The 23,433-nt window shown below is 62.1% G+C and overlaps 2 protein-coding genes across 21 annotated transcripts in view; both read left to right on the top strand.

Moving 5' to 3' along the window:
• PLEC (plectin) overlaps positions 1–6,819 on the top strand; it is a 64,504-nt gene extending 57,685 nt beyond the window's left edge. For all 18 annotated transcript variants that reach the window (XM_040588904.1, XM_040588905.1, XM_040588914.1 and 15 more), the window contains one exon: positions 484–6,819. In XM_040588904.1, the coding sequence (XP_040444838.1) occupies positions 484–6,819 (6,336 nt within the window). The remainder of the gene's footprint in view (positions 1–483) is intronic.
• A 423-nt stretch (positions 6,820–7,242) lies between these two features.
• LOC121085863 (microtubule-actin cross-linking factor 1-like) overlaps positions 7,243–23,433 on the top strand; it is a 36,452-nt gene continuing 20,261 nt past the window's right edge. Inside the window, exons 1-4 of one of the 3 annotated variants that reach the window (XM_040588919.1) lie at positions 7,243–7,482; positions 8,150–8,290; positions 18,261–18,340; positions 19,142–19,271. In XM_040588919.1, the coding sequence (XP_040444853.1) occupies positions 7,243–7,482; positions 8,150–8,290; positions 18,261–18,340; positions 19,142–19,271 (591 nt within the window). Of the gene's footprint in view, positions 7,483–8,149; positions 8,291–18,260; positions 18,341–19,141; positions 19,272–22,403; positions 22,649–23,433 lie in introns of those variants that run through there. The other 2 variants (XM_040588918.1, XM_040588920.1) reach the window with 2 other exon arrangements.

The raw sequence follows: 23,433 nt of genomic DNA, 5'->3' as shown, positions 1-23,433 counted from the left end.
GGGGTGTGAGCAGAGCCAACATCAGGTGCAATGAGGCAAACCCTGCAGTGGGGTGTTGGAGCAGGACCTCCCACCCCCTGCCCTCTCTTGCTGCCGGCACCTCCTGCTGTGGAGGGTGATCCCCACCACCCATGCCATTTATTTGGCCCTGTGGCACATCCTGCTGTATTTCGTTTCCTTATACAGGAGCCGTCCCCAGCTCCCAACCTTGGTGCCAGGCGGGGGTCCCTGGCCCCCACAGAAGAGCTTGTGTCTTTTCCCTGCTCGTTCGACCCACGTGTTGTTTGCTGTGGCTCCCTAACCCCAGCTCCCTTAACTCTTTATCCGACACAGCAGAGCGGTTGGGTGACTCTGCAGCCCTACCAGCCCAGTGCCAGCTCTGCTGCCTGTCCTCCTGCCCCAGCCTGCCCCTGCAGTCCCACCAGCACTGCCCTCCTGGGCATACAGTGCCTTCTGACCATGCTGTTCTCTCTTCCACCCCAGATGCAGGTGGCCCAGGAGGCACAGCTCCGTCAGGAGACACAGCTCCTCCAGCAGACCTTCCTGACAGAGAAGGATGCCCTGTTGCAGAAGGAGAGGTTCATCGAGGAGGAGAAAATGAAGCTGGAGAAGCTCTTCAAAGATGAGGTGAACAAAGCCCAGAACCTGAAGGCAGAGCAGGAGCGTCAGCAGAAGGAGATGGAGCAGGAGAAGCAGCAGCTGAAAGACATGCTGGATGAAGCCAAGAAACATCAGAAAGAAGCAGAGGAAAACGTCCGGCACAAGCAGGAGGAGCTGCAGCAGCTGGAAAAACAGCGACAGCAGCAGGAGAAACTCCTGGAGGAGGAGAACAAGAAGCTCAGGGAGAGGCTTGAGCAGATGCAGGAGGAGTACAAGGCTGCCCTGGCCCAGACACGAGAGATCATGATCCAGACAGATGACCTGCCCGAGGAGGCCACGGTTACAACAACGCAGCTGCTGGATATCAAAGCTGTGCCCAATGGCAGAGATGCGGTGGATGGCTTAGCACAGAACGGGGAGCCAGAGTTTGCATTTGATGGCATCCGTCAGAAGGTATCTGCAGAGAAGTTGGCTGATGCTGGCATTTTGAGCAAGGAGAGTTTAGACAAGTTGGTGAAGGGTGTTGTGAGTGTTGGCGAGCTCTCACAGCGGGAAGACATCAAGAAGTACCTGCAGGGCAACAGCAGCATTGCTGGTTTGCTAATCAAACCCACCAATCAAAAGATGAGCATCTATGAAGCCATGAAGAAGAAGCTGCTCAGCCCAGGCACTGCACTGGTTCTCCTGGAAGCGCAGGCTGCCTCCGGCTTCATAATTGACCCTGTGCGAAATGTGAGGCTCTCGGTGAATGAGGCGGTGAGAGAGGGTGTGATTGGGCCAGAACTGCACAATAAGATGCTGTCTGCTGAACGGGCAGTAACTGGCTACAAGGATCCTTACACGGGCGACAAGATCTCCCTCTTCCAGGCCATGAAGAAGGAGCTCATTGTCAAGGAGCACGGCATTCGCCTGCTTGAGGCCCAGATTGCCACTGGTGGCATCATCGACCCCGTGCACAGCCACCGCCTGCCTGTAGAAGCTGCCTACAAGCGGGGCTACTTCAACGAGGAGATCAACCAGGTCCTCTCTGACCCCAGCGATGATACCAAGGGCTTCTTTGACCCCAACACACAGGAGAACCTCACCTACTTGCAGCTCATGGAGCGGTGCGTGACTGACCCAGACACAGGGCTGTGTCTCCTGCCACTCACTGACCAGGCAGCTAAAACAAGAGAGCTGGTCTACACCGACAAAGAAGCTAAGGATGTCTTTAAGAAGGCCACGGTGACAGCACCGTTTGGCAAGTTCCAAGGGAAGACAGTGACCATCTGGGAGATCATCAACTCTGAATACTTCACTGAGGACCAAAGGCGGGACCTGATCCAGCAGTACAGGACTGGCAAGATCACAGTGGAGAAGATCATTAAGATCATCATCACAGTTGTGGAGGAAAGCGAGAAAAAGAGCCAGATGTGCTTCGAGGGCCTCCGGGCCCCTGTGCCTGCTGCTGAGCTGCTGGAAAGCAAAATCATCAACAAGGACCTCTACAACCAGCTGCATCAGGGCAAGAAGTCTGTGAAGGATGTGGCAGAGATGGAGTCTGTGCGGCAGTACCTGAAGGGCACGGATGCCATTGCTGGTGTCCTAGTGGAGTCCACTGGCCAGAAGCTCACCTTCTATGACGCCCTGAAGAGAAACCTGCTGAAGCCAGAGATTGCCCTGTCCCTGCTGGAAGCACAGGCTGCTACCGGCTTCATCATCGACCCTGTGAGAAACAAGCTGTTCTCTGTTGATGAGGCAGTGAAGGCTGAGGTGGTGGGGCCAGAGTTTCATGAGAAGCTGCTGTCTGCAGAGAAGGCAGTGACTGGCTACAAGGATCCCTATACAGGCCAGACGGTTTCCCTCTTCCAAGCACTCAGGAAGGGCCTCATCCCCAGCGATACAGGGGTCCGTCTGCTGGACGTCCAGCTTGCCACTGGAGGCATCATCGATCCTGTGAACAGCCACCGGCTCCCACTCGAGGTCGCCTACAAGCGGGGCTACTTTGATCCAGAGATAAATGAGGCTCTGGCCGAGTTCCGAGATGATGCCAAGGCTTTCTATTGTCCCAACACCCAAGAGCACCTCACCTATGCCCAGCTGCAGAAGAAGTGCCACCGTGACAAGCAGACGGGCTTCTGCCTGCTGCCCCTGTCAGACAAAGCCATCCAGTCGCAGCAGGAGGAGGTCTACACAGACAGCCAGGCGAAGGAGTGCTTTGACAAGGCGACCGTAGAGGTCCCAGTAGGCAGCATGAAGGGCCAGACAATGACCATCTGGGAGCTGATCCACTCCGAGTACTTCACGGAGGAGCACAGGCGGGAGCTCCTCCGACAGTACAAGACCGGGAAGGTGACCATCGAGAAGATCATCAAGATCGTGATCACCATCATTGAGGAGGCAGAGACCAAAAAGCAGGAGAAGCTGACCTTCAGTGGTCTCCGGGCACCTGTACCTGCCAGTGAGCTGGTGGAGTCCCGCATCATCAGCAAAGCCCAGTATGAGCAGCTGAAGGAAGGCAAGAAATCAGTGAAGGACCTCTCTGAGACAGATGCGGTGAGGCAATTCCTGCATGGCAGTGACTGCATTGCTGGTGTCTATGTGGAGGCAACCAAGGAGAAGCTGAACATCTATGAGGCCATGAAGAGGAACCTGCTGAGGCCCAGCACTGCTGTGGTCCTCCTGGAGGCCCAGGCGGCGACCGGGTTCTTGATTGACCCTGTGAAGAACCGGAAACTGTATGTCAATGAGGCGGTGAAGGCTGGTGTCGTTGGGCCTGAACTGCATGAGAAGCTGCTGTCTGCCGAGAAGGCTGTCACCGGATACAAGGACCCTTACTCGGGCAATACCATCTCCCTGTTCCAGGCCATGAAGAAAGGACTCATTGTCAAGGAGCACGGCATCCGCCTGCTTGAGGCCCAGATTGCTACTGGTGGCATCATTGACCCTGTCAATAGCCACCGTCTCCCCGTGGAGGTGGCCTACAAGCGGGGCTATTTTGATGAGGAAATGAATCGAACCCTCTCTGACCCCACTGATGACACCAAGGGCTTCTTCGACCCCAACACCCATGAGAACCTCACCTACAAGCAGCTGAAGGAGAAGTGCATTGAGGATCCTGAGACGGGCCTGTATCTGCTGCCTCTGCGGGAGCCTGAGAAGCCTGCAGTGGTGGAGACCACCCAGGTGTACACAGAGGCAGAGACACGGAAGGTGTTTGAGGAGACACAGGTGGACATCCCCGTGGGCAGCAGGGCAGGCTCCTCCATGTCGCTGTGGGAGATCATGCACTCAGACCTGCTGCCCGAGGAGCAGCGGAAGCAGCTCATGGAGGAGTTCCAGTCGGGCCGTGTGTCCAAGGAGCGTATGATCATCATCATTATTGAGATCATTGAGAAGACTGAGATCATCCGGCAGCAGAATCTTACATCCTATGACTATGTCCGGCGCCGCATCACAGCTGAGGACCTTTATGAGGCCAAGATCATCTCTCTAGACATCTACAACCTGCTGAAGCAGGGCTCCAAAACCTTCCGGGAGCTCCTGGATGTGGAAACTGTCTGGAAGTACCTCTACGGGTCGGGCTGTGTGGCTGGCATCTACATCCCCTCTTCCAAGCAGAAGCTCAGTATCTACCAGGCACTGAAGAAGGGGCTGATCAGCTCTGAGGTGGCCCGCTCCCTCCTAGAGGCCCAGGCTGCCACCGGTTTCATGATTGACCCCACAAAGAATGAGATGCTGACTGTTGATGAAGCGGTCAGGAAAGGTGTGGTGGGGCCTGAAATCCATGACCGGCTCCTGTCCGCAGAGAGGGCCGTGACTGGTTACAGAGACCCATACAGTGAACAGAAGATTTCTATCTTCCAGGCCATGAAGAAAGACCTCATTGCTAGCGAAGAGGCCCTAAAGCTCCTGGATGCCCAGATAGCCACTGGTGGCATCATTGACCCACACCTGGGCTTCCATCTGCCCCTGGAGGTGGCTTATCAGCGGGGCTTCATCAATAAGGACACATATGACATGCTGTCTGAGCCCAGTGAGGTGCGAAGCTATGTGGACCCCTCCACGGAGGAGAAGCTCAGCTACACACAGCTCCTGAAACGGTGCCGAAAGGATGAGAACACTGGGCTCCTCCTGCTCCCACTCTGTGACACAAGGAAGCTCACCTTCCGGGGGCTGCGGAAGCAGATCACGGTGGAGGAGCTGGTTCGTTCACAGGTGATGGACGAAGCCACTGCCCAGCGCCTCCAGGAGGGCCTCACTTCCATCGAAGAGGTCTCTAAGAACCTGAAGAAGTTCCTGGAGGGCACCAGCTGCATTGCTGGTGTCTTTGTGGACTCCACAAAGGAGCGGCTGTCTGTGTACCAGGCCATGAAGAAGGGTATCATCAGGCCAGGCACCGCATTTGAGCTCCTGGAGGCACAGGCAGCCACAGGGTACGTGATTGACCCCATCAAGGGCCTCAAACTGACAGTGGAGGAAGCTGTGCGGATGGGCATTGTGGGTCCTGAGTTCAAGGACAAGTTGCTCTCCGCTGAGAGAGCGGTCACCGGCTACCGGGATCCCTACTCTGGCAAGCTCATCTCCCTGTTCCAGGCCATGAAGAAGGGTCTGATCCTGAAGGACCATGGGATCCGCCTGCTTGAGGCCCAGATTGCTACAGGAGGTATAATTGATCCTGAGGAAAGCCACCGCCTCCCTGTGGAGATTGCCTACAAGAGGGGCCTCTTTGACGAGGAGATGAATGAGATCCTGCTGGATCCCAGCGATGACACCAAGGGCTTCTTCGACCCCAACACGGAGGAGAACCTCACCTACCTGCAGCTCATGGAGCGATGCATCACTGACCCAGAGACCGGCCTCTGCCTTCTGCCCCTGAAGGAGAAGAAGCGGGAGAGGAAGACCTCTTCCAAGTCCTCCGTCCGCAAGCGCAGGGTGGTGATTGTTGACCCAGAGACAGGCAAGGAGATGTCCGTGTACGAAGCCTATCGCAAGGGCCTCATCGACCACCAGACCTACCTGGAGCTGTCAGAACAGGAATGCGAGTGGGAGGAGATCACCACCTCCTCCTCTGACGGTGTGGTCAAGTCGATGATCATTGACAGGCGCTCGGGACGCCAGTATGACATTGATGATGCTATCAGCAAGGGCCTGATTGACCAGTCAGCCCTGGACCAGTACCGCTCAGGCACCCTTTCCATCACCGAGTTCGCAGACATGCTCTCTGGCAACATGAGCGGCTTCCGGTCACGGTCATCCTCTGTGGGATCATCCTCCTCCTACACCGTCAGCCCAGCCCCAACGCGAACGCAGATATCCATGTGGAGCGACCCGACTGAGGAGACTGGGCCAGTGGCAGGCATCCTGGACACGGACACTCTGGAGAAGGTGTCCATCACAGAGGCGATGCGCCGCAACCTCGTGGACAACATCACGGGGCAGAGGCTGCTGGAAGCCCAGGCGTGCACCGGGGGCATCATTGACCCCAACACCGGCGATAAGTGCTCCGTTGCTGATGCAGTGAACAAGGGTCTGGTTGACAAGATCATGGTGGACCGCATCAACCTGGCACAGAAGGCCTTCTACGGCTTCGAGGACCCACGGACCAAGACGAAGATGTCGGCAGCCCAGGCCCTGAAGAAGGGCTGGCTGTACTACGAGGCCGGGCAGCGCTTCCTGGAGGTGCAGTACCTGACGGGGGGCCTGATCGAGCCCGATGTTGAGGGCCGTGTCTCCTTGGATGAAGCTCTGCAGAAAGGCACCATCGACACACGCACAGCCCAGAAGCTGCGGGATGTGAACACCTACTCCAAGTATCTCACCTGCCCCAAAACCAAGCTCAAGATCTCCTACAAGGACGCAATGGACCGCAGCATGATCGAGGATGGGACTGGCTTGCGGCTGCTGGAGGCTTCCTCCCAGTCGAGCAAGGGCTACTACAGCCCCTACAATGTCAGCAGTGCTGGCTCCACCTCTGGCTCACGGTCAGGCTCCCGGACTGGGTCCCGGTCGGGTTCCAGGCGAGGTAGCTTCGACGCCACCGGTTCTGGCTTCTCCATGACCTTCTCTTCCTCCTCCTACTCTTCCTCGAGTTTTGGGCGCAGATACGCCATGGGTCCCCAGAGTGCCGTGGAGGTGGCTGCCCTCACCCTTGCCTTGTCCCTCGCAAGCAGTCGCTGTGGGCAGGAGGCGAGCAGGGAGCACCTCGGGCTGTGTGGGCCCCTGCTCCGCGTGGCGTGAAACCTGCCGGCCCCTGCCCGAGGAACCCACCGCCTCGCCTGCTCCGCATGTGGCAACGCTGCTGGCTAATCACTAGTATTTTTTTTAATTTTTAAACTCCATTTTTCTTCCAAAGCAGTGCCTAAAGTTTAACCAAAAAGACTAGACTAATATATTAATATATACAATTGTTCTGACAGTATTTGTATATTAAGAGATGAGAGAGAAAACACACTACCCTCCCAGATCTGCTGCCCCGGGAGCCTGCTGCTGTTCCTGTCCTCTGCAGAGCCTGTCCCACTTAGCTGCTCGGACATGGCTGGGCAGAGCCAGAAAACAGGAAAACAGTTCAGTCTTTTTGATCTAACCACTTAGTGACTCTTTTGTAATTAACCCTACCGGCTTCATCCCCTGCACCCCAAAGGAGGAGAGGACCCTGTTCCCATGGTGCACCACAGCCGGCATGCTGGCAGGACAGAGGAGGACACCGTGGGCTCCCCGCTGCTCGGCGCCGGACAGCCAGACACTCTGCACCGGCCCCAGAACTGTTGCCTGGACCCCTTCCACCCACCCTCAGCATGGCAAGGAGGGGGCTCTGCACCCTGGCTCCCAAGCTGCCCCAACTCCCCAGCTTGGCCTCCTGGCACAACCCCACCACCGCACCGCGGAGCCGGTGCCCCGACCGTAAGTGCGCGCTGATGCTGCCCGGTGCTTCCGCGCCATGCGGAGGGACCTGCCTCCGCTCCGCCGCTTCGCCCACCGAGGGGCTTTGCTGCGTGTCCACTGCCACCTCCGCCAGCCCGCCCGCCTGCTCGCTGGGACACACCAGCCGTGCTTGGCTCTCCCTGCCCACGTGGCTCGTGTCGCAGCCAGCCGGCGGCCGCACCTGCTGCTGCCTGCCTGTCTGTCTGCCTGTCTGTCTGTCTGTCTGTCTCTCCGTGTATCTGGGAAGTGCTCCGCACAAGGTTGATTTCTTAACACTGATGTAGCTTAACGAATTGACAGGCCTTCGCCAGAGCCCGTGCCTGAGCTCAGCAGAGCCCTGCGCTGCCAAAATCAGCCTGGCTCCGTGCGCGGTTCCTGCGCCCAGACCCCAGCCACTGCCTGGCCATGCGTCCCTCCACCTTGCCACGGGGGTTCTCCAGACCTTCTTGAGGGGTGCGGAGGCCATGGGACCCTCTGAGCACAGGGTGGGTCGTGGGACGCTGAAGCAGCCTGGTGTGCTCTTGTGTTAGAAAAGAGGCGGATCTCTGTAAAGCCGGACTCTTCTTTTCTTCCTCGTGGTAACTCCTTTCCTCTTGGTTTTCCTCCCCTTCCCTTCACCCGCAATGACGCACTCTCTCTCTGGCAGACATCTTTTTCCAGTCCCACCAAAGAAGTCCCCTTGCCGCTGGGTGAGTTCCTTAGCTGGGTCTCCGATGTCAGCAAGTCGTGGATGGGCTTGAGGGGAGCCCGGGACACGGCAGCTCCTCGGCCGTGCTCACCAGCACAGGTAATGCCAACCTTTCCAGTCTCACTCTTTGGAGCCGGGGTTCCCTGCCGTTCCCTGCCGGGGCTGGCTGGGCTGGTGCTGGGGCTTTGGCTGGGTACTGCGCTCTCCCAGCGGTGACACTGAGATGTCCAGGGGGGGTGTCGTTTTCCTCCGATGTGCAGTTTGGGCTACACTTGCCCATGGTGAAGGCTTTTCAGCCACGGCTGCACCCAGCTGCTCCGGCTGCGGGAGGGCTGTCCCTGGTCAGGAGTTGTGGCTCGCCGAGGCAGCGTGGGGGTGAGCAGGCTGGTGCAGGGCGGGTGCGCAGCGCTGCCGGCTGGGCTCAATGGCTTCATCTCATGGACCAGTCTCCCTGTCTCATCCCATCTTTTCTGTTCGCTTTGTTTTAGTGTTGCTGGATGTCCATCCCAACTCCCCTCACCGCTGCCACGGAGCCCGTACCCCCGTCCTGGGGCAAGTGGGACCGCATTTGAGGACACTGGGACGTGCTCCCTCTCCCTTTGCACTTGCCAGAGTCCCCGGGCAGAGACTGGGGGCCACGCTGCCTGGGTGTGGGGGCTGCCCTGCAGCACCGGAGCCCCCCCACCAGCAGCGGGGTGCCCTGGCCCACCCGCTGCCCCTGCCCCCTGGCAGCACACAGCCCCCCGTCCCCCTGCCACGCCACACTCCACCAGGGCCCCGGCCAGGGGCTGAAGCAATAAGTGATGCAGCGGAGGGGCCGTGCCGGCTCGAGCTGTTGGCGCCAAAGCCCCCACAATTGTCCTGGCTGACCCGGTCCCCCCGAGAGGCACCCGTGCGGTCGCCTGGCCCTCCCCTTGCCCCGTGCCAGCGTGCCTGAGGTGCACCCCCTCCTTCCCAGGGAGAGCCGCCTGGCACAGTGCCATGGCTCGCCCACGGATCTCCACAGCACCTCTCCTCTTTTCTGCCTGCTCTCATTTGCCACGTGTAAATCGAGTCATGTTATTCCTCAGCATTCGTTATTATTATTCTCATTATCCAGTTTTGCTTTTGCATGACATGCTAATGTGGGCAACTGTACTGTAGCCCAGCCTGAGCCAGGGCTCCCGCTCCCTCGGGGCCCTGTGCTCCCCTGATTTCCCAGTCATTTCTCATCAGGGCAGCAGGGGCTGATCGATAATCCAAAAGCATCTCTTTTTGGGGGCAAAACACTAAAACCTAACTTGTATATACCGTGAAGTGTTTGTAAAACATGCAGTATGGACCCATGGCTCTCCCCAGCGAGGTCAGTAAAAGAGATCCTATGAAACCAGCCGGCAGCTCCGCGTGGTCTGTTCGCCCTCGCTGCTCCCCACAGGTGGCCATGCCCCGGCCTCGCCACTGTAGGTGCAGGCTAGGGGCTGCCAGTCACCTCCCACACCTCCGTGCCACGGGCCGTGCTGTCCAGGCCGTGTGCCGCTGCGGGTCATGGTGGAGCGTGCTGAGGCGCTGGAGGTCTGACCAGCTCCTGGTGCAAGCACTGCACCATTGTGCTGGCCTCATGCGCTGCTGTGCCTGGGCATCCCCCCAGCCCTGTGCTGCTGAGCACGGAGCAGGGCTGTGGGGTTGTCACCGGGACTGTCCCCAGAGCTGCCCAGCTGCCCCGGATGGGCAGTGGTGTGTGTGGGTGTAGCGGGGCTGGGGTCTCTCCTGTGCTGGGAGGCTGCAGCCTCGTGCTGGTGGGTCCCCAGTTTTGGGGACAGGGAGCAGCAGCAAGCAGGCACTGCTGGTGGTGTGGAGGCTTCTGAAGCTGTGTCCTTTGCACAGGGACTGATCCATCCCTCTGGCAGCCGGGCTCCGGGCTTGCTGTCCGCCCGGGCGCTCATATGCTGTGCCAACATGTGCTGCTGCTGGGCTGGGGCTGTACCTGCGGGTGCCTCTGCACGGAGCGGGCAGTGCGCCGCGGGCACTCCCTTAGCCTGGCAGTGCTGGAGCCGTTGTGGCTGGGATGGTGGTGAGGGAGAAGGGCAAGCTGGTCGGGCAGCCAGCTGGTGGCGGCACCAGCGGGGTTTGTTAGGGGCAGCCTGGGAAAACCTGGGAGACGTCAGCACAGACGCCCACGCAGAGGTTCACTGGCGCTGGCTTGGACGGCTCAAGGAGCCTTTTCCAGTGCTGTGAGCCACGTGCCACTGCTCTGTCCAGGTTGGGACTCCCTGAGCCAGGAGGCTCATCCTGTGGCAGTGCCTCCCACCAGGCACCATGCCGGGAGCACCGGAGCTGCGTGGGACCTCGCGGGACCCGTGCAATGTCTTGAGGCCAGTGGGAGTCTGCCTGGGAGCAGCGGGACTGTGCTGGGAGCAGCTGAGTGTGTCGGCACCTGGGTAGGGAGCCCAGGCTGGCCGGGACAGATGGCAGCAGCTTGGGAGCACGTTAATTGCATTGTGCGTCTGCAATTAGCAGTGGCGTCCCTCCCTGCTGGCCAGCCTGCAGCAGGACGTGGCCGTTGGACACAGCTGGGGTGGAGGGGTTGTGGGGGACGTGCATCCCCTGTGCTGGGATGGACAGGCTGCTGTGACTCGGGATGGGTCCATGGGGCGACAGTGAGGATGGCTCCCTGGGGAGGGCACGGGCAGCCCAGGTCTGTGCTCCAACTCAGATAACTCCCTGATCCCACTCTCCAACTTCTTGATCCCCCCTCAAGGTTGGACACTTCCCACAAGCCTCATAAGATCCCTGAGACCCCTCTGCATCCAGGGCTAAACCCCATGGTCCTGGCTAGAAGCCCCCCACCTACCCACAACATCTCTGGGGTCCAGCTCCCTTTCCCCAGGTGAGAACCCCCCCAGTTCTTGAACGAATCCCTGGGGACCAGCACCTGTTTGCTGGAGGGGACCCCCCCCTCCCCACACACCCCTCAGCTGTGTGCCCATCTTGGCCCCAGCATGGGGACCCTCCCCTAGCGGGGTGCCGGGTGAGCCAGGCTCATGCTGAGCAGGAACTGCTCCACCCGCAGGGGCAATGGGTGAGCTGGGGATGGTGGCATTCCACCGTGGTGGCTGGAAAAGGGGCACAGGAGGGTGAGGTGGAGAGGGACACGCCGTGCATCCAGGCTGGCTGCTCCCAGCTGCCTGCTGGGCATGTGGGGCCACCAGCAGCCTGGTGTCGTGGGGCCAGCCGTGGGGTGAGCTGTGTGGTACATGGGGACAGTCTGTCCTCCCACCTAGCGTGATGTTCCTCATCCATCTCCAGGCATCCCTCACCTCCAGCTGTCTCACACTGCTCCACGTCACCTTCCTGATCCCCTGGGACCCCCCAGTTCCCTCCCAAAGCCCCTTCCCATGGGCAGCATCTGCCTCCCATGTGCTCACCCTAGAGCCGCCTGGCTTCCCATGGGCAATGGCAGTAATGGTGTGGAGCCGACAAGCAGCATCTGGCAGGGCTCAGTATCAGCCAGGCATGGCACAGGCAGCGTGACGGCAAGTGGCAGTGCCAGGACAGTGGCAAGTGGGGCATTTGCCCTGGGGCTGGCAGTGGCTTCGCTGCTCGCTGGTCCTTAAAGCAGTCACAGGCCGAATCACACAGCACAGCACCGCCGATGGCTCAGGGAGGAGAAATGCGCCATGTAGGGAAAACAGCCCCCACTCCCCATGCTGCCATACCTCTGGGTGGTGGGAGGGCCGGTCACAAGGGCAGCTGGAGTCTGTGGGGCAGAATGCAGCTGGTGCTCCAGGTCTGCCACGCCGGGGTGGCTGGGTGAGCAGGGTCTGGGGCAGAGCAGTGGCAGGGGCTGGCAGCGCTGACCTGTCCCGTCACTCCTTCTGAGTCGATGTGGCGTGGCGGAGAGGGCCTGTGTCTGTCACCCTGATGGCTTTGGCACAGCTGGCTGAGGCTGAGTGCCGTGTGAGGAACGACGGGGGTCGGTGACCAGGCAAGGGGGAGCAGCAGCTCAGCCGTGAGCAGTGTCGGCAGCCATGAAGCTGCACTGCACACCAGCAGCGATCTAGTGAGCATGTAATTGGGCCAAGCTAATTGTGAGGGATAACTCTATTATATTCCCGTTTTTACTGCACTGCAGCTTAGCTTGCCCCTCTGATGCATGGGCCAGAGCTCTCCCCTTTCAGGCCCTGCAATCTAAACTGTCACGCAGCGTTAAAACCGCGGGGCGGTGGCAGGCGAAGCGCTGAATGGCGCGCTGGCGTGGCTGTCAGTCAGCCCTGGAAGGGCTCCCTCGCCCCTGGAGCAGCCACCCGGTGCTCACTGGTGTCCACAAATAGCCTGTCTGGTGGGACTGGTGGGATACTTGCCGGGTGGATGCACGACATGGTGCTCCCAGGTGTGCCGTGGCCAAGCCAGGCTGTGCCCGGGCACCCTGCAGGCCATGGCCCTGCTGTGGGGCTGGTTCTCACACCCCAAGTGCGTGGGTGCTTGCCCATCACTGCCTGAACGGTAGCACTGTCAGCTGTACTGCCCTGTCCTGCAGTAGCCGCCTCTGACCGTGGCCTGGCACATGGGACCTTTGGCTGCTGTCACAAGCGGAGCCGCAGCAGCCAGCTCGCCCCCCTGGCACACACCAGCTGCCAGCTCCGCGTGCCTGCCGCCCCGGGCACTGCTGGCTCCAGCCCGCAGTGTGCCGCTCTGGGAACTCTCTGTACAGCTTACCCAGCAGCCACAAAGCTGGACCGGCCTCTCCCACGCCCCCCCCCCCCCCCCTCACTGGGGCACTAAACCTTTCTTTAGGGAGATCAGCTGCCTAGGGGACAAGTGCAGGGACCTCGAGATCCCTGCAGTGCACAGAGCCCATTCACTGCAGGCGGGGTCCCTGCCTCTCCCCAGCAAAATCCCGACATGCACTGGCCAAGGGCAAGCACTGCCTCGCAGTAATGTGCCTGCGTTTCTCTGTGCCGTCAAGGAGCACGGCGTGGTCTGTGCCAGGGGCTGGTGCCAGCTGGGCTGGTGAATCCACCCCTGTCCTCGCTGCAGGTCCTGGAGTGATGGCGCTGGTTGCTGGGGAGCCTGGCCCAGGGCTGCAGCCAGTGCGTTGCCCATCCCACCGGGCACCGGGCAGCTCTGCAGGTAGTGGTGCTGCTGGGCACATGGCCAGGGTGCCCACGGTGGGGATAGCGATGGTGCTGAGCAACCTCGGGGTGCTCTGAGATGTGCAGCCGCCAGTGGGACCGTGTGGGCAGTGTGGTGTGGGGACCTGTGCCTCCCTCCTGAGGCACCGCGTCGCTGCTGTCAGGCAGCTGCAAATCCATTTGTTCCGGCTGTCATGTCCCAGGGTGTAACTGGCTGGCGCTGCCCACTGTGCCTGGTGGCTGTCCCGGGCCGGCAGCTGAGCTGGGGCTGGGGGCTGCTCCAGATCTGACGTGTCGGGGCAGGCGGCAGCTGTGGGGAGCCTCATGGCTGTTGCCATTGCCAGCACAGGCAGCACCAAGCATGTGGGCATCCCTGCACTGGTTTGGGGTTTGCTGCTTCTCGTTGTCTGGTGTCTCTTGGCATGTCCCCAGGACTCAGGTGGCCAGTCCTGCCTGTGCAGGTGTGATGCCGTGCTGTGTCTGGGATAGGCTGGCAGCAATAGCTGGGGTTCCATCCCCACCAGCCTGGGCTGGGTTTTGGGCTCTGTTACTGAAAGACCATTGCCCACTGCAGACGCTGTGGTCATCAGGCCTCCCTGTGCCATTGTCCACCACCCAGCTGTGGCAGCATCCTCCAGCTCCCCAGCAGCATGGGTTCCCTGTGCCCAAGCTCCAGCAGCAGGGCTGGTGCCATGCACTGCAGGCATTGTAGTCCTGCCCTGGGGTGAGGGTTCACCTGTGGGGCACACGGGACCGGTGGTGTGGGGCAGGAGCGCTGCAGAACCACAGCAAGTGTTTGCACCGGTCTGCACCAGAGCTGCCGCGACCTCTCATGCCTCAGTGCCCCCCACCGCACCACCCTGCTCCCTCCCCTGGACACTCGCCTGTCCCCAGGGGAGGAGGGAGCTGAGCCACAGCCTTTGGCTTGGCCAGCCGGCGAGGGGCACCAGTGCCAGCTCCAGGGGTGAGCAGCCACAGCTGCAGTGTACGTGGATCTGCAGGGCCCCACTGCAGCATATGGCATCATGCACGCGGGGTCTGCAGTGAATGCACATGCCCGGGAGCATCTCTGATGCCCTGCTGGCACTTCAGCTAATGAGAGGCTGCTACACTCCCTTCCTAGCACTGTGGAATATGGTCCTTTTCCTGTATTTACTCAGGTTTTGGGGGGTGAACGAACATCCGTCTCTTCCTGACCATGTTCTTGGTGAGCATCCCCCTGCGTCTGGAAGACATAATCACTGGGGAGCTCATTGCTTCTTGCAGCCCCTTTCACAGGCGCTTTGGTTTAGCTCTGAACTCTGCAGCCAAGGACAAACTTTGCCTTTTCCCCACGACCTCATTTGCCCCGTGCCCCGGTTTGCCCTGTGACTTGCTGCCCTGCACACCCAGCACCAGGTCTTGCTCCCACCCTGGGAACCTGGCTTGTGCCTACGGGAGGCAAAGTGTTGCCAGGATGTGACCTCACATCACCTTTGCATCCCAGAGGGGTCTTGTCCTGTCCTGTTGTGCATCCCCAGGGCCCTGACTATGTTTGGTAGGACCTGCCACTACCATGAGCCCAAGAGATGCAAATTTACTGGGGCCGGATGCTGCAGCTTTTGTGGTTGCAGCTGGCATAAAGCAAATTGCTCGGTTACACCGGCAGAAGGAGCCGTAATGGTGTGCTGCAGCCCGCACCCTGAACCCTGCAGCCGTGAGGAGGCTCCTGCAGCTGTGACCCGCATGCCAGCGCAGATGGGCACAGCACGGCAGCTCTCGGTGCACAGCCACGCCTGACCCAGGTGGGCTGCAGGAGCAGGTACCAGGCACCAGCCTGGCTCTGCTTCCCCTCTTCTCAGCAATTTGCTGCTTTTTCTGGCATGGTTTCTGACCAAAGCCCTGCCTGCTGCTCCTCCTCAGCAGCTGCATCGGTCACCACTTCCTCCCAGTGACCCCCAGCCTCATCCAGCCCCATTTTCTGCCATGTACCCGGCTGTGATGCTCAGCTGTGTTACCGGTGCCTTGTACAGGGCTGCTGCCATTGCTTCTGCATCGAATCAGTTTTATTTCCCTTTTATCAAGCCCACGGTCCTCAGCTGTTTCCCCTTGCAGGCAGAGCCTGCGAACATCATGGCACATGGTCAACCTATCCTTGATCAGGTCTTGCGATCATCACCATCTTCATGGCACCCCCGTAACCTGTGTTCAAGCTTTGCCTCCTGCTCCCGCTGCCTTTCTGGCAGCGCCCACACTCTCGTTCCCACACCTCAGCAGCCGCCCTCGCTGCGCCCCAGCTAAAATGAACCAGGGGTCCTGAGCACCAGGCTCCCTTGCTCCTCTGATGAAAGCCTCGGAGCTGGCTGCATCTCCCCTTCCTCCTTCCCCTCCCTGGGCATGCTTCTGCAGCTCTTCATGCTGGATGCAGTCCCTCGCCGCAGGCTGGAGCTTGTCCCAGACCCTGCTGTTCGCTGTGGCATACGCATTGCTTGCTCTGGCCTCCTCCAGCCTCTCCAGGGCTCCGGCTGCTGGCACTGTGCGCTTTCCCATTTCCCTCCATGGGATTCCCAGTGGCATCTGCAGCATTACAGGCTGCTTCCCCTCGTTATGCTCAGCCAGGTGACCTGGCAAGGCATTAGCAGGGCTAATGACAGGTTAATTGCAGGGCTCTTAGGACTGTGTAGGAGTGTGGGCATCTCCCTCAGCCTTTGGGTACAGGCATGGTGTGATCCCTCCTGCAAACCCGGCTCCCCAGTTGGGGCATGGAGCAGCCACTGGCATCTTCTTCCTTCCCCTGTCTTCGTGCCTGTGCAGAGCAGCGTTGCTCCTAGGCTTGTTTTCACGTAGCATCTCCTTCCACTTGTTGCAGCAACGCAGCTGAGCTAACAGCACCAGAGCTGGGAACAGCTGCAGGCTCTGCACAAGGTGTGCAGGCTCTGAGCTTGCCAACAGCTTGGACGGCTGGTCACAGCCAGAGGAGATCTTGGGGGTGTCTCCAGGGGTTCCTGGGCTGGCAGAACTCAGGCAGATGCCTCTTGCCACAGCGCGGTGATCTGCAGCAAGGGAAGGGCTCGTAGGGATGGTAACGTGTTATCATTCTTACCACGGCGGCCATGCCATCCCAGTCCTTCTGACACTGGCACAGAAGCAAAGGAGGTTTCCGCTGGGAAGACCCTGGTCCCTGTGGGAGCTGGTGGGGAGGGAGGCAGGGGGCAGCCACCTGCATCTCCCTGGGCCAGGCTGCAGCCTGAGGTGCATTTCGGGGGGGAGGGGCATGCAGCTCAGAGGATGCCATGAGGGGCTGCTCCTTATCCCCACCAGCCCCACACAGCCCATGCCATGGCCAGACCCTTCTGAGGTGCCCCAGCCAAGCTCTGCCAGTGTCCCAGCCTGGAGCAAGTCCAGCCCCACCGCTGGTGCCCGAGGGTGGCAGACTGCACTGTACCTGCAGGCTCTTGGCAAAGCATGCCGAATGGCCTTGCCACACCGTGCTCCCCACAGGGCCCTGTTAACATAGCCCCTTGTTTGCCTCGGCACGTGCTGGAGTGGGTAGTATGTTGCACATGGACACGCATGCCCAGAAACATGTGCTGTCTGCATGGGACCATGTGTGCTGCTGGCATGCAACTGGGTGCCACAGGCTGCGTGGGCTGCTCCGAGACGCTGCCTGCTGTGGTTCGAGGGGCGCTGCCCAGCCCCATGCCTTTTCTTCTTGTCCAAGGTGCTGTTGCTCCGTGCCTCCACAGTGGGCTGGCTTTGCCTTCTGGGGTGCTCCGAGGGCATGCAGGGTGCTCAAGGCAGGTTTGGGTTCAACTCATAATGCTGGAAAAGCCGCAAGATCAGGATGATCCCCTCCCACTGCCCCTGCCTGCCTAAGCTCTGCTACCTCCGACTCTAGTGCCTGCCCCCAGCAAAGGCACCTGCTGTGCTGGGGCAGAGGGGCCTGATCCTCGAAGAGGGTCCCCTGTGGAGAGTCGGCCAAGTCACGACAATCACACCAATACATGCCATGCTCCCTTTATTAAACAAACAGGTCATATTTATAACTTAAACCGACCGCTCACCCGACTTTACACACAGGTGATTGGATAAAAGTCTCTGGGCCACGTGGGGGTCCGTGTCGCTGGTCGGTGAGCATGCTGCAGGTGCCTGATCAGAGTGTGCCGATGAGAGTGTGTTGATTTCACGGTTCCCAGGACTTGCTCTGCACCTGGCTTCTTCTTTGTGCATAGCTTGTTTTCCTTCTCCCACTGCTTGTTCCCAGGACAATTTAAAACTGCTCTGCAGCTTCAACTAACAGGCCTGGGTTGTCCAACCCGGACAATGGTAACATATGTCCTCGGTCCTTTAAAAATCCCTCTACAGATCCTGTGCATGGGGCTAGGGAAATGGAGTGGTTGTGGGGTCAGTGGAAATATGAGGCAGGCAAGCGGTGCAGCCCCTGGCCGGGTTGGGAAGCTCTGTGGGTCAGTTTGCCATGGCTTGGTTTGGGCTCAGCCAGGCGCTGGACCATGGGCTTTGCAGTGTGTGGCCTTACGAGGGACAGATGTAGGGACACCAGGGACCAGCAACCAGAACAAGCTGAAGGGGCTGGAAGGTGTAGCTGGCAGCAAGTGAGATCTGGGAGCAATCCCAGGTGAAAAAGGGTCAGGAAATTCAGGAGAGCTGCAGGAATCGGTGTGTCGAGTGGTGCTCGTCCCAGCAGAGGAGACAGAGATGAGCAGAGCCGAAACCCACAGGTACTGGCGATGGTTGGTGGGCCAGTGCCACAAGGCTGGAGCAGAGGATGGAGGTCGGGTGTCCCGGCCAGGGGTGCTCTGTCCTGCCTGGTGAGGATGGGCCAGCAGCTGCCCCTCTGTGGGGATGGCAGTCCCTGGCGGGGGACACAGCAACACCCCCAGACATCTGCACTGGTGTGCTGGCGGGGTGGCGGAGCTGCCAAATCCCCACACCCTGTCCCTCTCCTGCTCTCCTTGCAGAAGCGCTGTGCTGCAGATGACACCAGTCTCTCTGGACAGAGTGTGGAGGAGTCGTCGCAGGATGGGGAAGAGATAGAGAGGTACGGGCAGTGCTGGTCACAGCGGGGTGTGCCAGGGCTCCTTGTCAGGGCAGGCCAGGGCTGGGGTCTGCATGTGTGCGTTTGGAAATCTGCACTATGAGGAGGGGAACTGGGCCAAATCCTGCACAGCCCCGGGGGGTCTGGACTAGCCGCTGTGGGATGGGGAGGGTGCAGGTACATCCCCCATGTGGCGAGCAGGGACGGGACCAGGCGCAGCTGTGAGCGCTGGGTGCTGGGCGCTGGGTTTATCTTGCCAATGACACGGACATGAGGAGAGGTACTGCCTGCAAACCTGGCCGAGGCACCCTTGAGGGGCGTCCCCTGCCGAGGGGCACGTGGGGCTGGGGGCGGCTCGGGGATGCCTGCCCGGTGGCATGTAGGCAAGGCAGGGGAGGTATGGCTGGGCCAGCACTGGCCACACCGGTGGGATGGGGTGCAAGGTTGGTTACGGGAAACCTGCGAGGTTGTCCAGGGTCTCCTGGGAGAGGAGCTGCAGAGCTGCCTTCCCTGGCATCTGCGGTGGTCGTCGGTCAGCTGCATGGGGTGCTGAGTGGGGTCACCTCTGGGGTCCTTATGTCCCCTGGTCCGCAGACTCCTAGAGCCATCCTCTCCCTGGAGCAGCACAGGGGAGAGGTGGGCGCTGTGGGCAGAGAGATGCTGGCAGCCTGGGTATCATTTCATCCCTCTCCCACGCAAGAGCAGCCAAGGGGGTCCCAGGCAGAGATGCCCGTGGCAGAGGTGGGCAGGGCAGGTGGCAGCCGTGCAGCCCAGCAGCCCGGTGTGTCCCTGCTGTCTCCCCAGAGCGTGGCAGCAGGGCGAATGGATGGAGCGGAGGCTGGAAGTGCACGAGCAGCTGCTGGCCCTGCGGCACTGGCTGGATGCGGTGGAGAAGAGGTTGCCCACCCTGCCGGAGCCTGGCCATGCCCTGCAGGTAATGGGTTCACCCCCAGGTGCATGGCAGCTGGCAGAACCGCTCAGAGCCAGGCAGGACCCGGGCCACGTCTCCACCAAGGCTGGTGAGGTCTTGGTCCCTGAAAGGGACGATGGTGTTGGGCCATGGCCAGCTGGGAGGCCCTGTGGCACAGCCCTGCAGATCTGCTGGTGACACGTGAGCCAGGCAGGGTCCCCTGTTCCCGGTTGCTGCTCCCCAGCCCGACAGTGCTCGCCCAGTCACGCCTCTGTCCCCACCAACACCACCATCGGCTGCTGTGGGCTTGGAGCCTGCTGTACCTGGGGTCCTGCTGGTACTGGTGGCATTGCTGCCTAGGTGCCCTGCTGGTGCCATGGCCACCTTCCACTCCAGCTCAGCCGTGTCCCACAGCACTGCTGCCCAGTTGGCATGTGCAGCTGTGCACAGGGTATGTGCAGCCATGCAAGGTGCATGCAGCCATGTCCCCCTGCTTAGGCAAGGGGTGTGCAGCCATGCACAAGGCATGTGCAGCCATGCACCGGGTGTGTGCAGCCATACAAGGTGTGTGCAGCCGTGTCACCCTGCCCAGGCAAAGTGTGTGCAGCCGTGCTCAGGGCCATGCAGCCATGTAAGATGTGTGTAGCTGTGCGAGGGCTGCCCCCTGCCCGGACATGTGCAGAGGCATCCCTGCTGCCCAGACCCCTCTGCCCACTGCCCACCCACCTGCCTGCAACCGGCAGAGCACTGGCGTGTCCTTCCCCCAGCCTCGGGCCAGCACAGGCCACCAACTCCCACCACCCCATCTACGCTAAGCCACGGCGGGAGCACCCGTGGCGGGGGCTGCCCTAGCCGGCCCCCTCCTCGCCGCCCTGCGAACAGTCCCTCGCCGGCTCCTTTTGTTCCGGGCCTGGCCAGCACACGGGCTCCCTCCACACACATGACAGCACAAACTGAAAGGGCCATTCATCGCGGCCTCGGCGCAGACAAAGCCGAGGCCGAGGAGAAACCCACCCCACTCCCGGGATCTGAGGCTACGGATTCCAGCCGACTGCTCTCGCCCGGTGCCCCGCACTGGGCTCCCTCTGCCTGGGGCGCCCGTGCCTACCCCAAGCCCGGTACCTGGGGCTGTGGAGCGTGCCAGGCGAGCTGCCGGCAGGCGCACAGGGCAGGAGGCAGCCAGTTGCTCTGCTGAGGGAGTCAGCTTGTTGCCCCCCTGCCCAGTCCCTGCCACGTGGGGTCCCAGATGGGTGCTGTGGGGCGCCCAGGGTGCTTTGCCAGCATGGTGGCTGAACCCAGGGGTCCCAAGGCTGGTGCCTGCTTGCCGTGTGGCAGCAGGGAGGAGCGTGGTAGCTGCACTGCTGGAGGGGGTGGCTGCTCCAGGGGGCTCAGGGTGGCAGGCAAGGGCAGCAGCCCCCCAGGTCAAGCCCGCTGGTGCTCAGTGGAGCAGCATGTTCCCCAGCACACTGGCACTGGCACCTGATGATGCTCAGCACCATCAGGGAGGGCTAGGTCCCACCTGCTTGGCCCCTGGGTCAGTTGGGGATGCCCAGAACCCCCTGAGGGAGCTGGTGCCTGGGCAGGGCACCCACGCACAGATCCAGCGCTAGGTGCTGAGCTCCCAGCTGTGGGCATTGGGAAGGTGCCAGAGCAGAGCGGTGAAGATGGTGCAGTGCCATAGGAGAGCCTGGGATATGCTAATTCCCTGCAGCATCTCCAGCAGCAGAGCAGACAAAGCCCCCGGCCCCTCCGCCTGCTGCTTTCAGGAGACCCCAAGGGAGCCCCATCCATCAGTGCAGCGCGACACTCCTTGCAGCGGCCCCTGGGCTCCCCGGGGCCCGGTGAGGGGCACCCACTCCTTTGTGCAGGGCAGGACCCCCCACCCTAGAGGGCCTCTCTTGCTGGCTGTGGGGCCACTGTGTCAGAGCTGGGTCCAGGCAGGCTGAGGATGGGGCTCACACCACATACCCTGCGATCAGGAGCAGACCCCCCCCCCCGCCGGCACCTCTGGCAGCCCCTTGCCCACCCCCCTCAGGCTCTCCCACACTCAGAGCAGGGGCAGAATGGGGTCCCTGAGCTCAGGCCTGGGGGACCCTGGCTTGCGGGGTGTGGTGGGCAGTAGCATCTCTCAGCCCTGTCCAGCCGCCGTGTCCCTGCCATGTCCCACCGAGCCTGGCTGAGGACACCCAGCACCTGCAAGAGCTCTGGGGAGCAGGGCTATGCCCCCTCTGCGGCCGCAGCAGCCTGCTGAGACTCTGGCTGGCAGCACCAGGACTGGAGGGGCTGGAGCCAGGTGGGGGGGCCAGACACAACAATATGCCCCGGAGGGGTGCAACCCCAGAGCCAGAGGGGCTGTGCCACTGTGGTGCTGTGCGGGACTGTGCCTCTGTGGTGATGTGCCACTGTGGGACTGTGCCTCTGTGGTGCTATGCCACCGTGGGGCTGTGCCACTGTGGGGCTGTGCCTCTGTGGTGCTGTGCCTCCGTGGGGTTGTGCCACCGTGGGGCTGTGCCACTGTGGTGCTGTGCTGCCATGGGGCTGCGGGTGCAGACACGCCGGGGATGCAGTGGGAGTACAGGTCCGGGGCAGCACAGCTCGGTGCGGGAGCAGGTGCCGTTGGCAGTGGCGGTGCCGGTGCTGGTGCGGGAGCAGGTGCCGGTGCTGGTGCCGGTGGCGGTGCCGGTGCAGCAGCAGGTGCCGCTGGCAGTGGCGGTGCCAGTGCTGGTGCGGGAGCAGGTGCCGGTGCTGGTGTTGGTGCCGGTGCGGGAGCAGGTGCCGGTGCTGGTGTTGGTGCCGGTGTTGGTGCCGGTGCGGGAGCAGGTGCCGGTGGCAGCGGCGGTGCCGGTGCCGGTGCCAGTGGCGGTGCGGGAGCAGGTGCCGGTGGCGGTACCGGTGCGGGAGCAGGTGCGGCGGTGGCCGGTGAGGGGGGGCCGGGCGGCGCGGGGTGGGCGGTGGGAACCGCGCTGCTCCCCTCCCCCTGCCCGGGATGGCTGCGAGTCCCCGGGGGTTTCCCCGGTAACGGCGCCGTTCGGCGCGCAAAGAGTTAACGCGGGCGGCCGCATTGTGCCAGCGGGGGGTGCGGCGGGGTCACCGAGCCGAGCCGAGCCGTGTCGGGGCAGTGCCGAGCCGAGCCGAGCCGTGCCGTGCCGTGCCGCAGGGTCCCGCCCGGTGCCGCCCCGTCCCCCGGGCGCAGTGCACAAAGGCGGCGGCGGGGCCGGGGCGGGGGATGCCCGGGCGGCGGTAACGGGGAGAGGCGGGGGGGGCCCAAGCCCCGAGCCCCGAGCCCCGCTCCGCTCCGCCGGCTTGTCCCCCGCCATGGCCCGGCGGTGCGGCGGGTAGCGGGGGCGGCGGAGCCCCCCCGGGCCGGCCCCGGCCCCATGGACGCCCGGCTCCGCCGAGGGGTGAGTGCCCGGGGCGGGGGGCGCTGGGGAGGCTCCGGGGCGGGGCGGGCGGGGGGCTGCGGGCAGGGCAGCCCGGGGCTGGCCGCCGGCGGGGGAGAAGCCGGGGGTGCCCCGGCAGCGGTGGGGCGTGTGGGGGGCTTGACTCCCCGGTTCAGCCCGCGCCTCCCCCGGCGCTGTGGCTCCTCCACCCGTGCTGCCCCGTGGGAGCCCGGCCACGCAGGAGGGTTGTGGGGGGCCAGGGCAGGGGCGTGATGCCACGCGTGGGGCCACACCGGCTCGGGGGTGCGGGGTCTGCTGCCTGCTGCAGCCGCGTGTCAGCACGTACGATGCCCCGCTGCACGAGGATGGTCCCTGTGGCATGTGCCACGGTGTGCCACGGCGTGCGTGTGATTGCTGGCCGGCGCTCCGGCCACGCAGGAGTGTGCACCCTGGGGTGTCCGGCCGCTGTGGGTGCGTGGGGCAGGCTGGCCCGTGTGCTCCTGGGCCACGGCTGCATGTCGTGTGTAGCCCCGTGGCCGCAGGTGTGCGTTGGGGTTTGGGGGTCTCTGCCAGTGGCCCGGTGTGCAGCAGAGCAGGGTGTGATGCGTGGTGTGCATGTGGTCCCAGGTGCGTGGGTGTGGAGGGTGTGCAGCGCTGCGTGGCCCTTGGGTGGGTGCCCGCAGCACCCCGGCCCACGCCGGCGGTGGGATGCCCAGCCAGAGAGGTGTGATGCCCAGGGTGGAGTGCGGGTGCACCGTGCCAGTGTGGGTGCGTGTGAGTGCACGTGGGGGTGTGTGCGTGTGCAC

Source organism: Falco naumanni, chromosome 3 (assembly GCF_017639655.2).
Source record: "Falco naumanni isolate bFalNau1 chromosome 3, bFalNau1.pat, whole genome shotgun sequence".
Classification (NCBI taxonomy): Eukaryota; Metazoa; Chordata; class Aves; order Falconiformes; family Falconidae; genus Falco; species Falco naumanni.
This window is presented reverse-complemented; position numbering and strand designations above follow the sequence as displayed.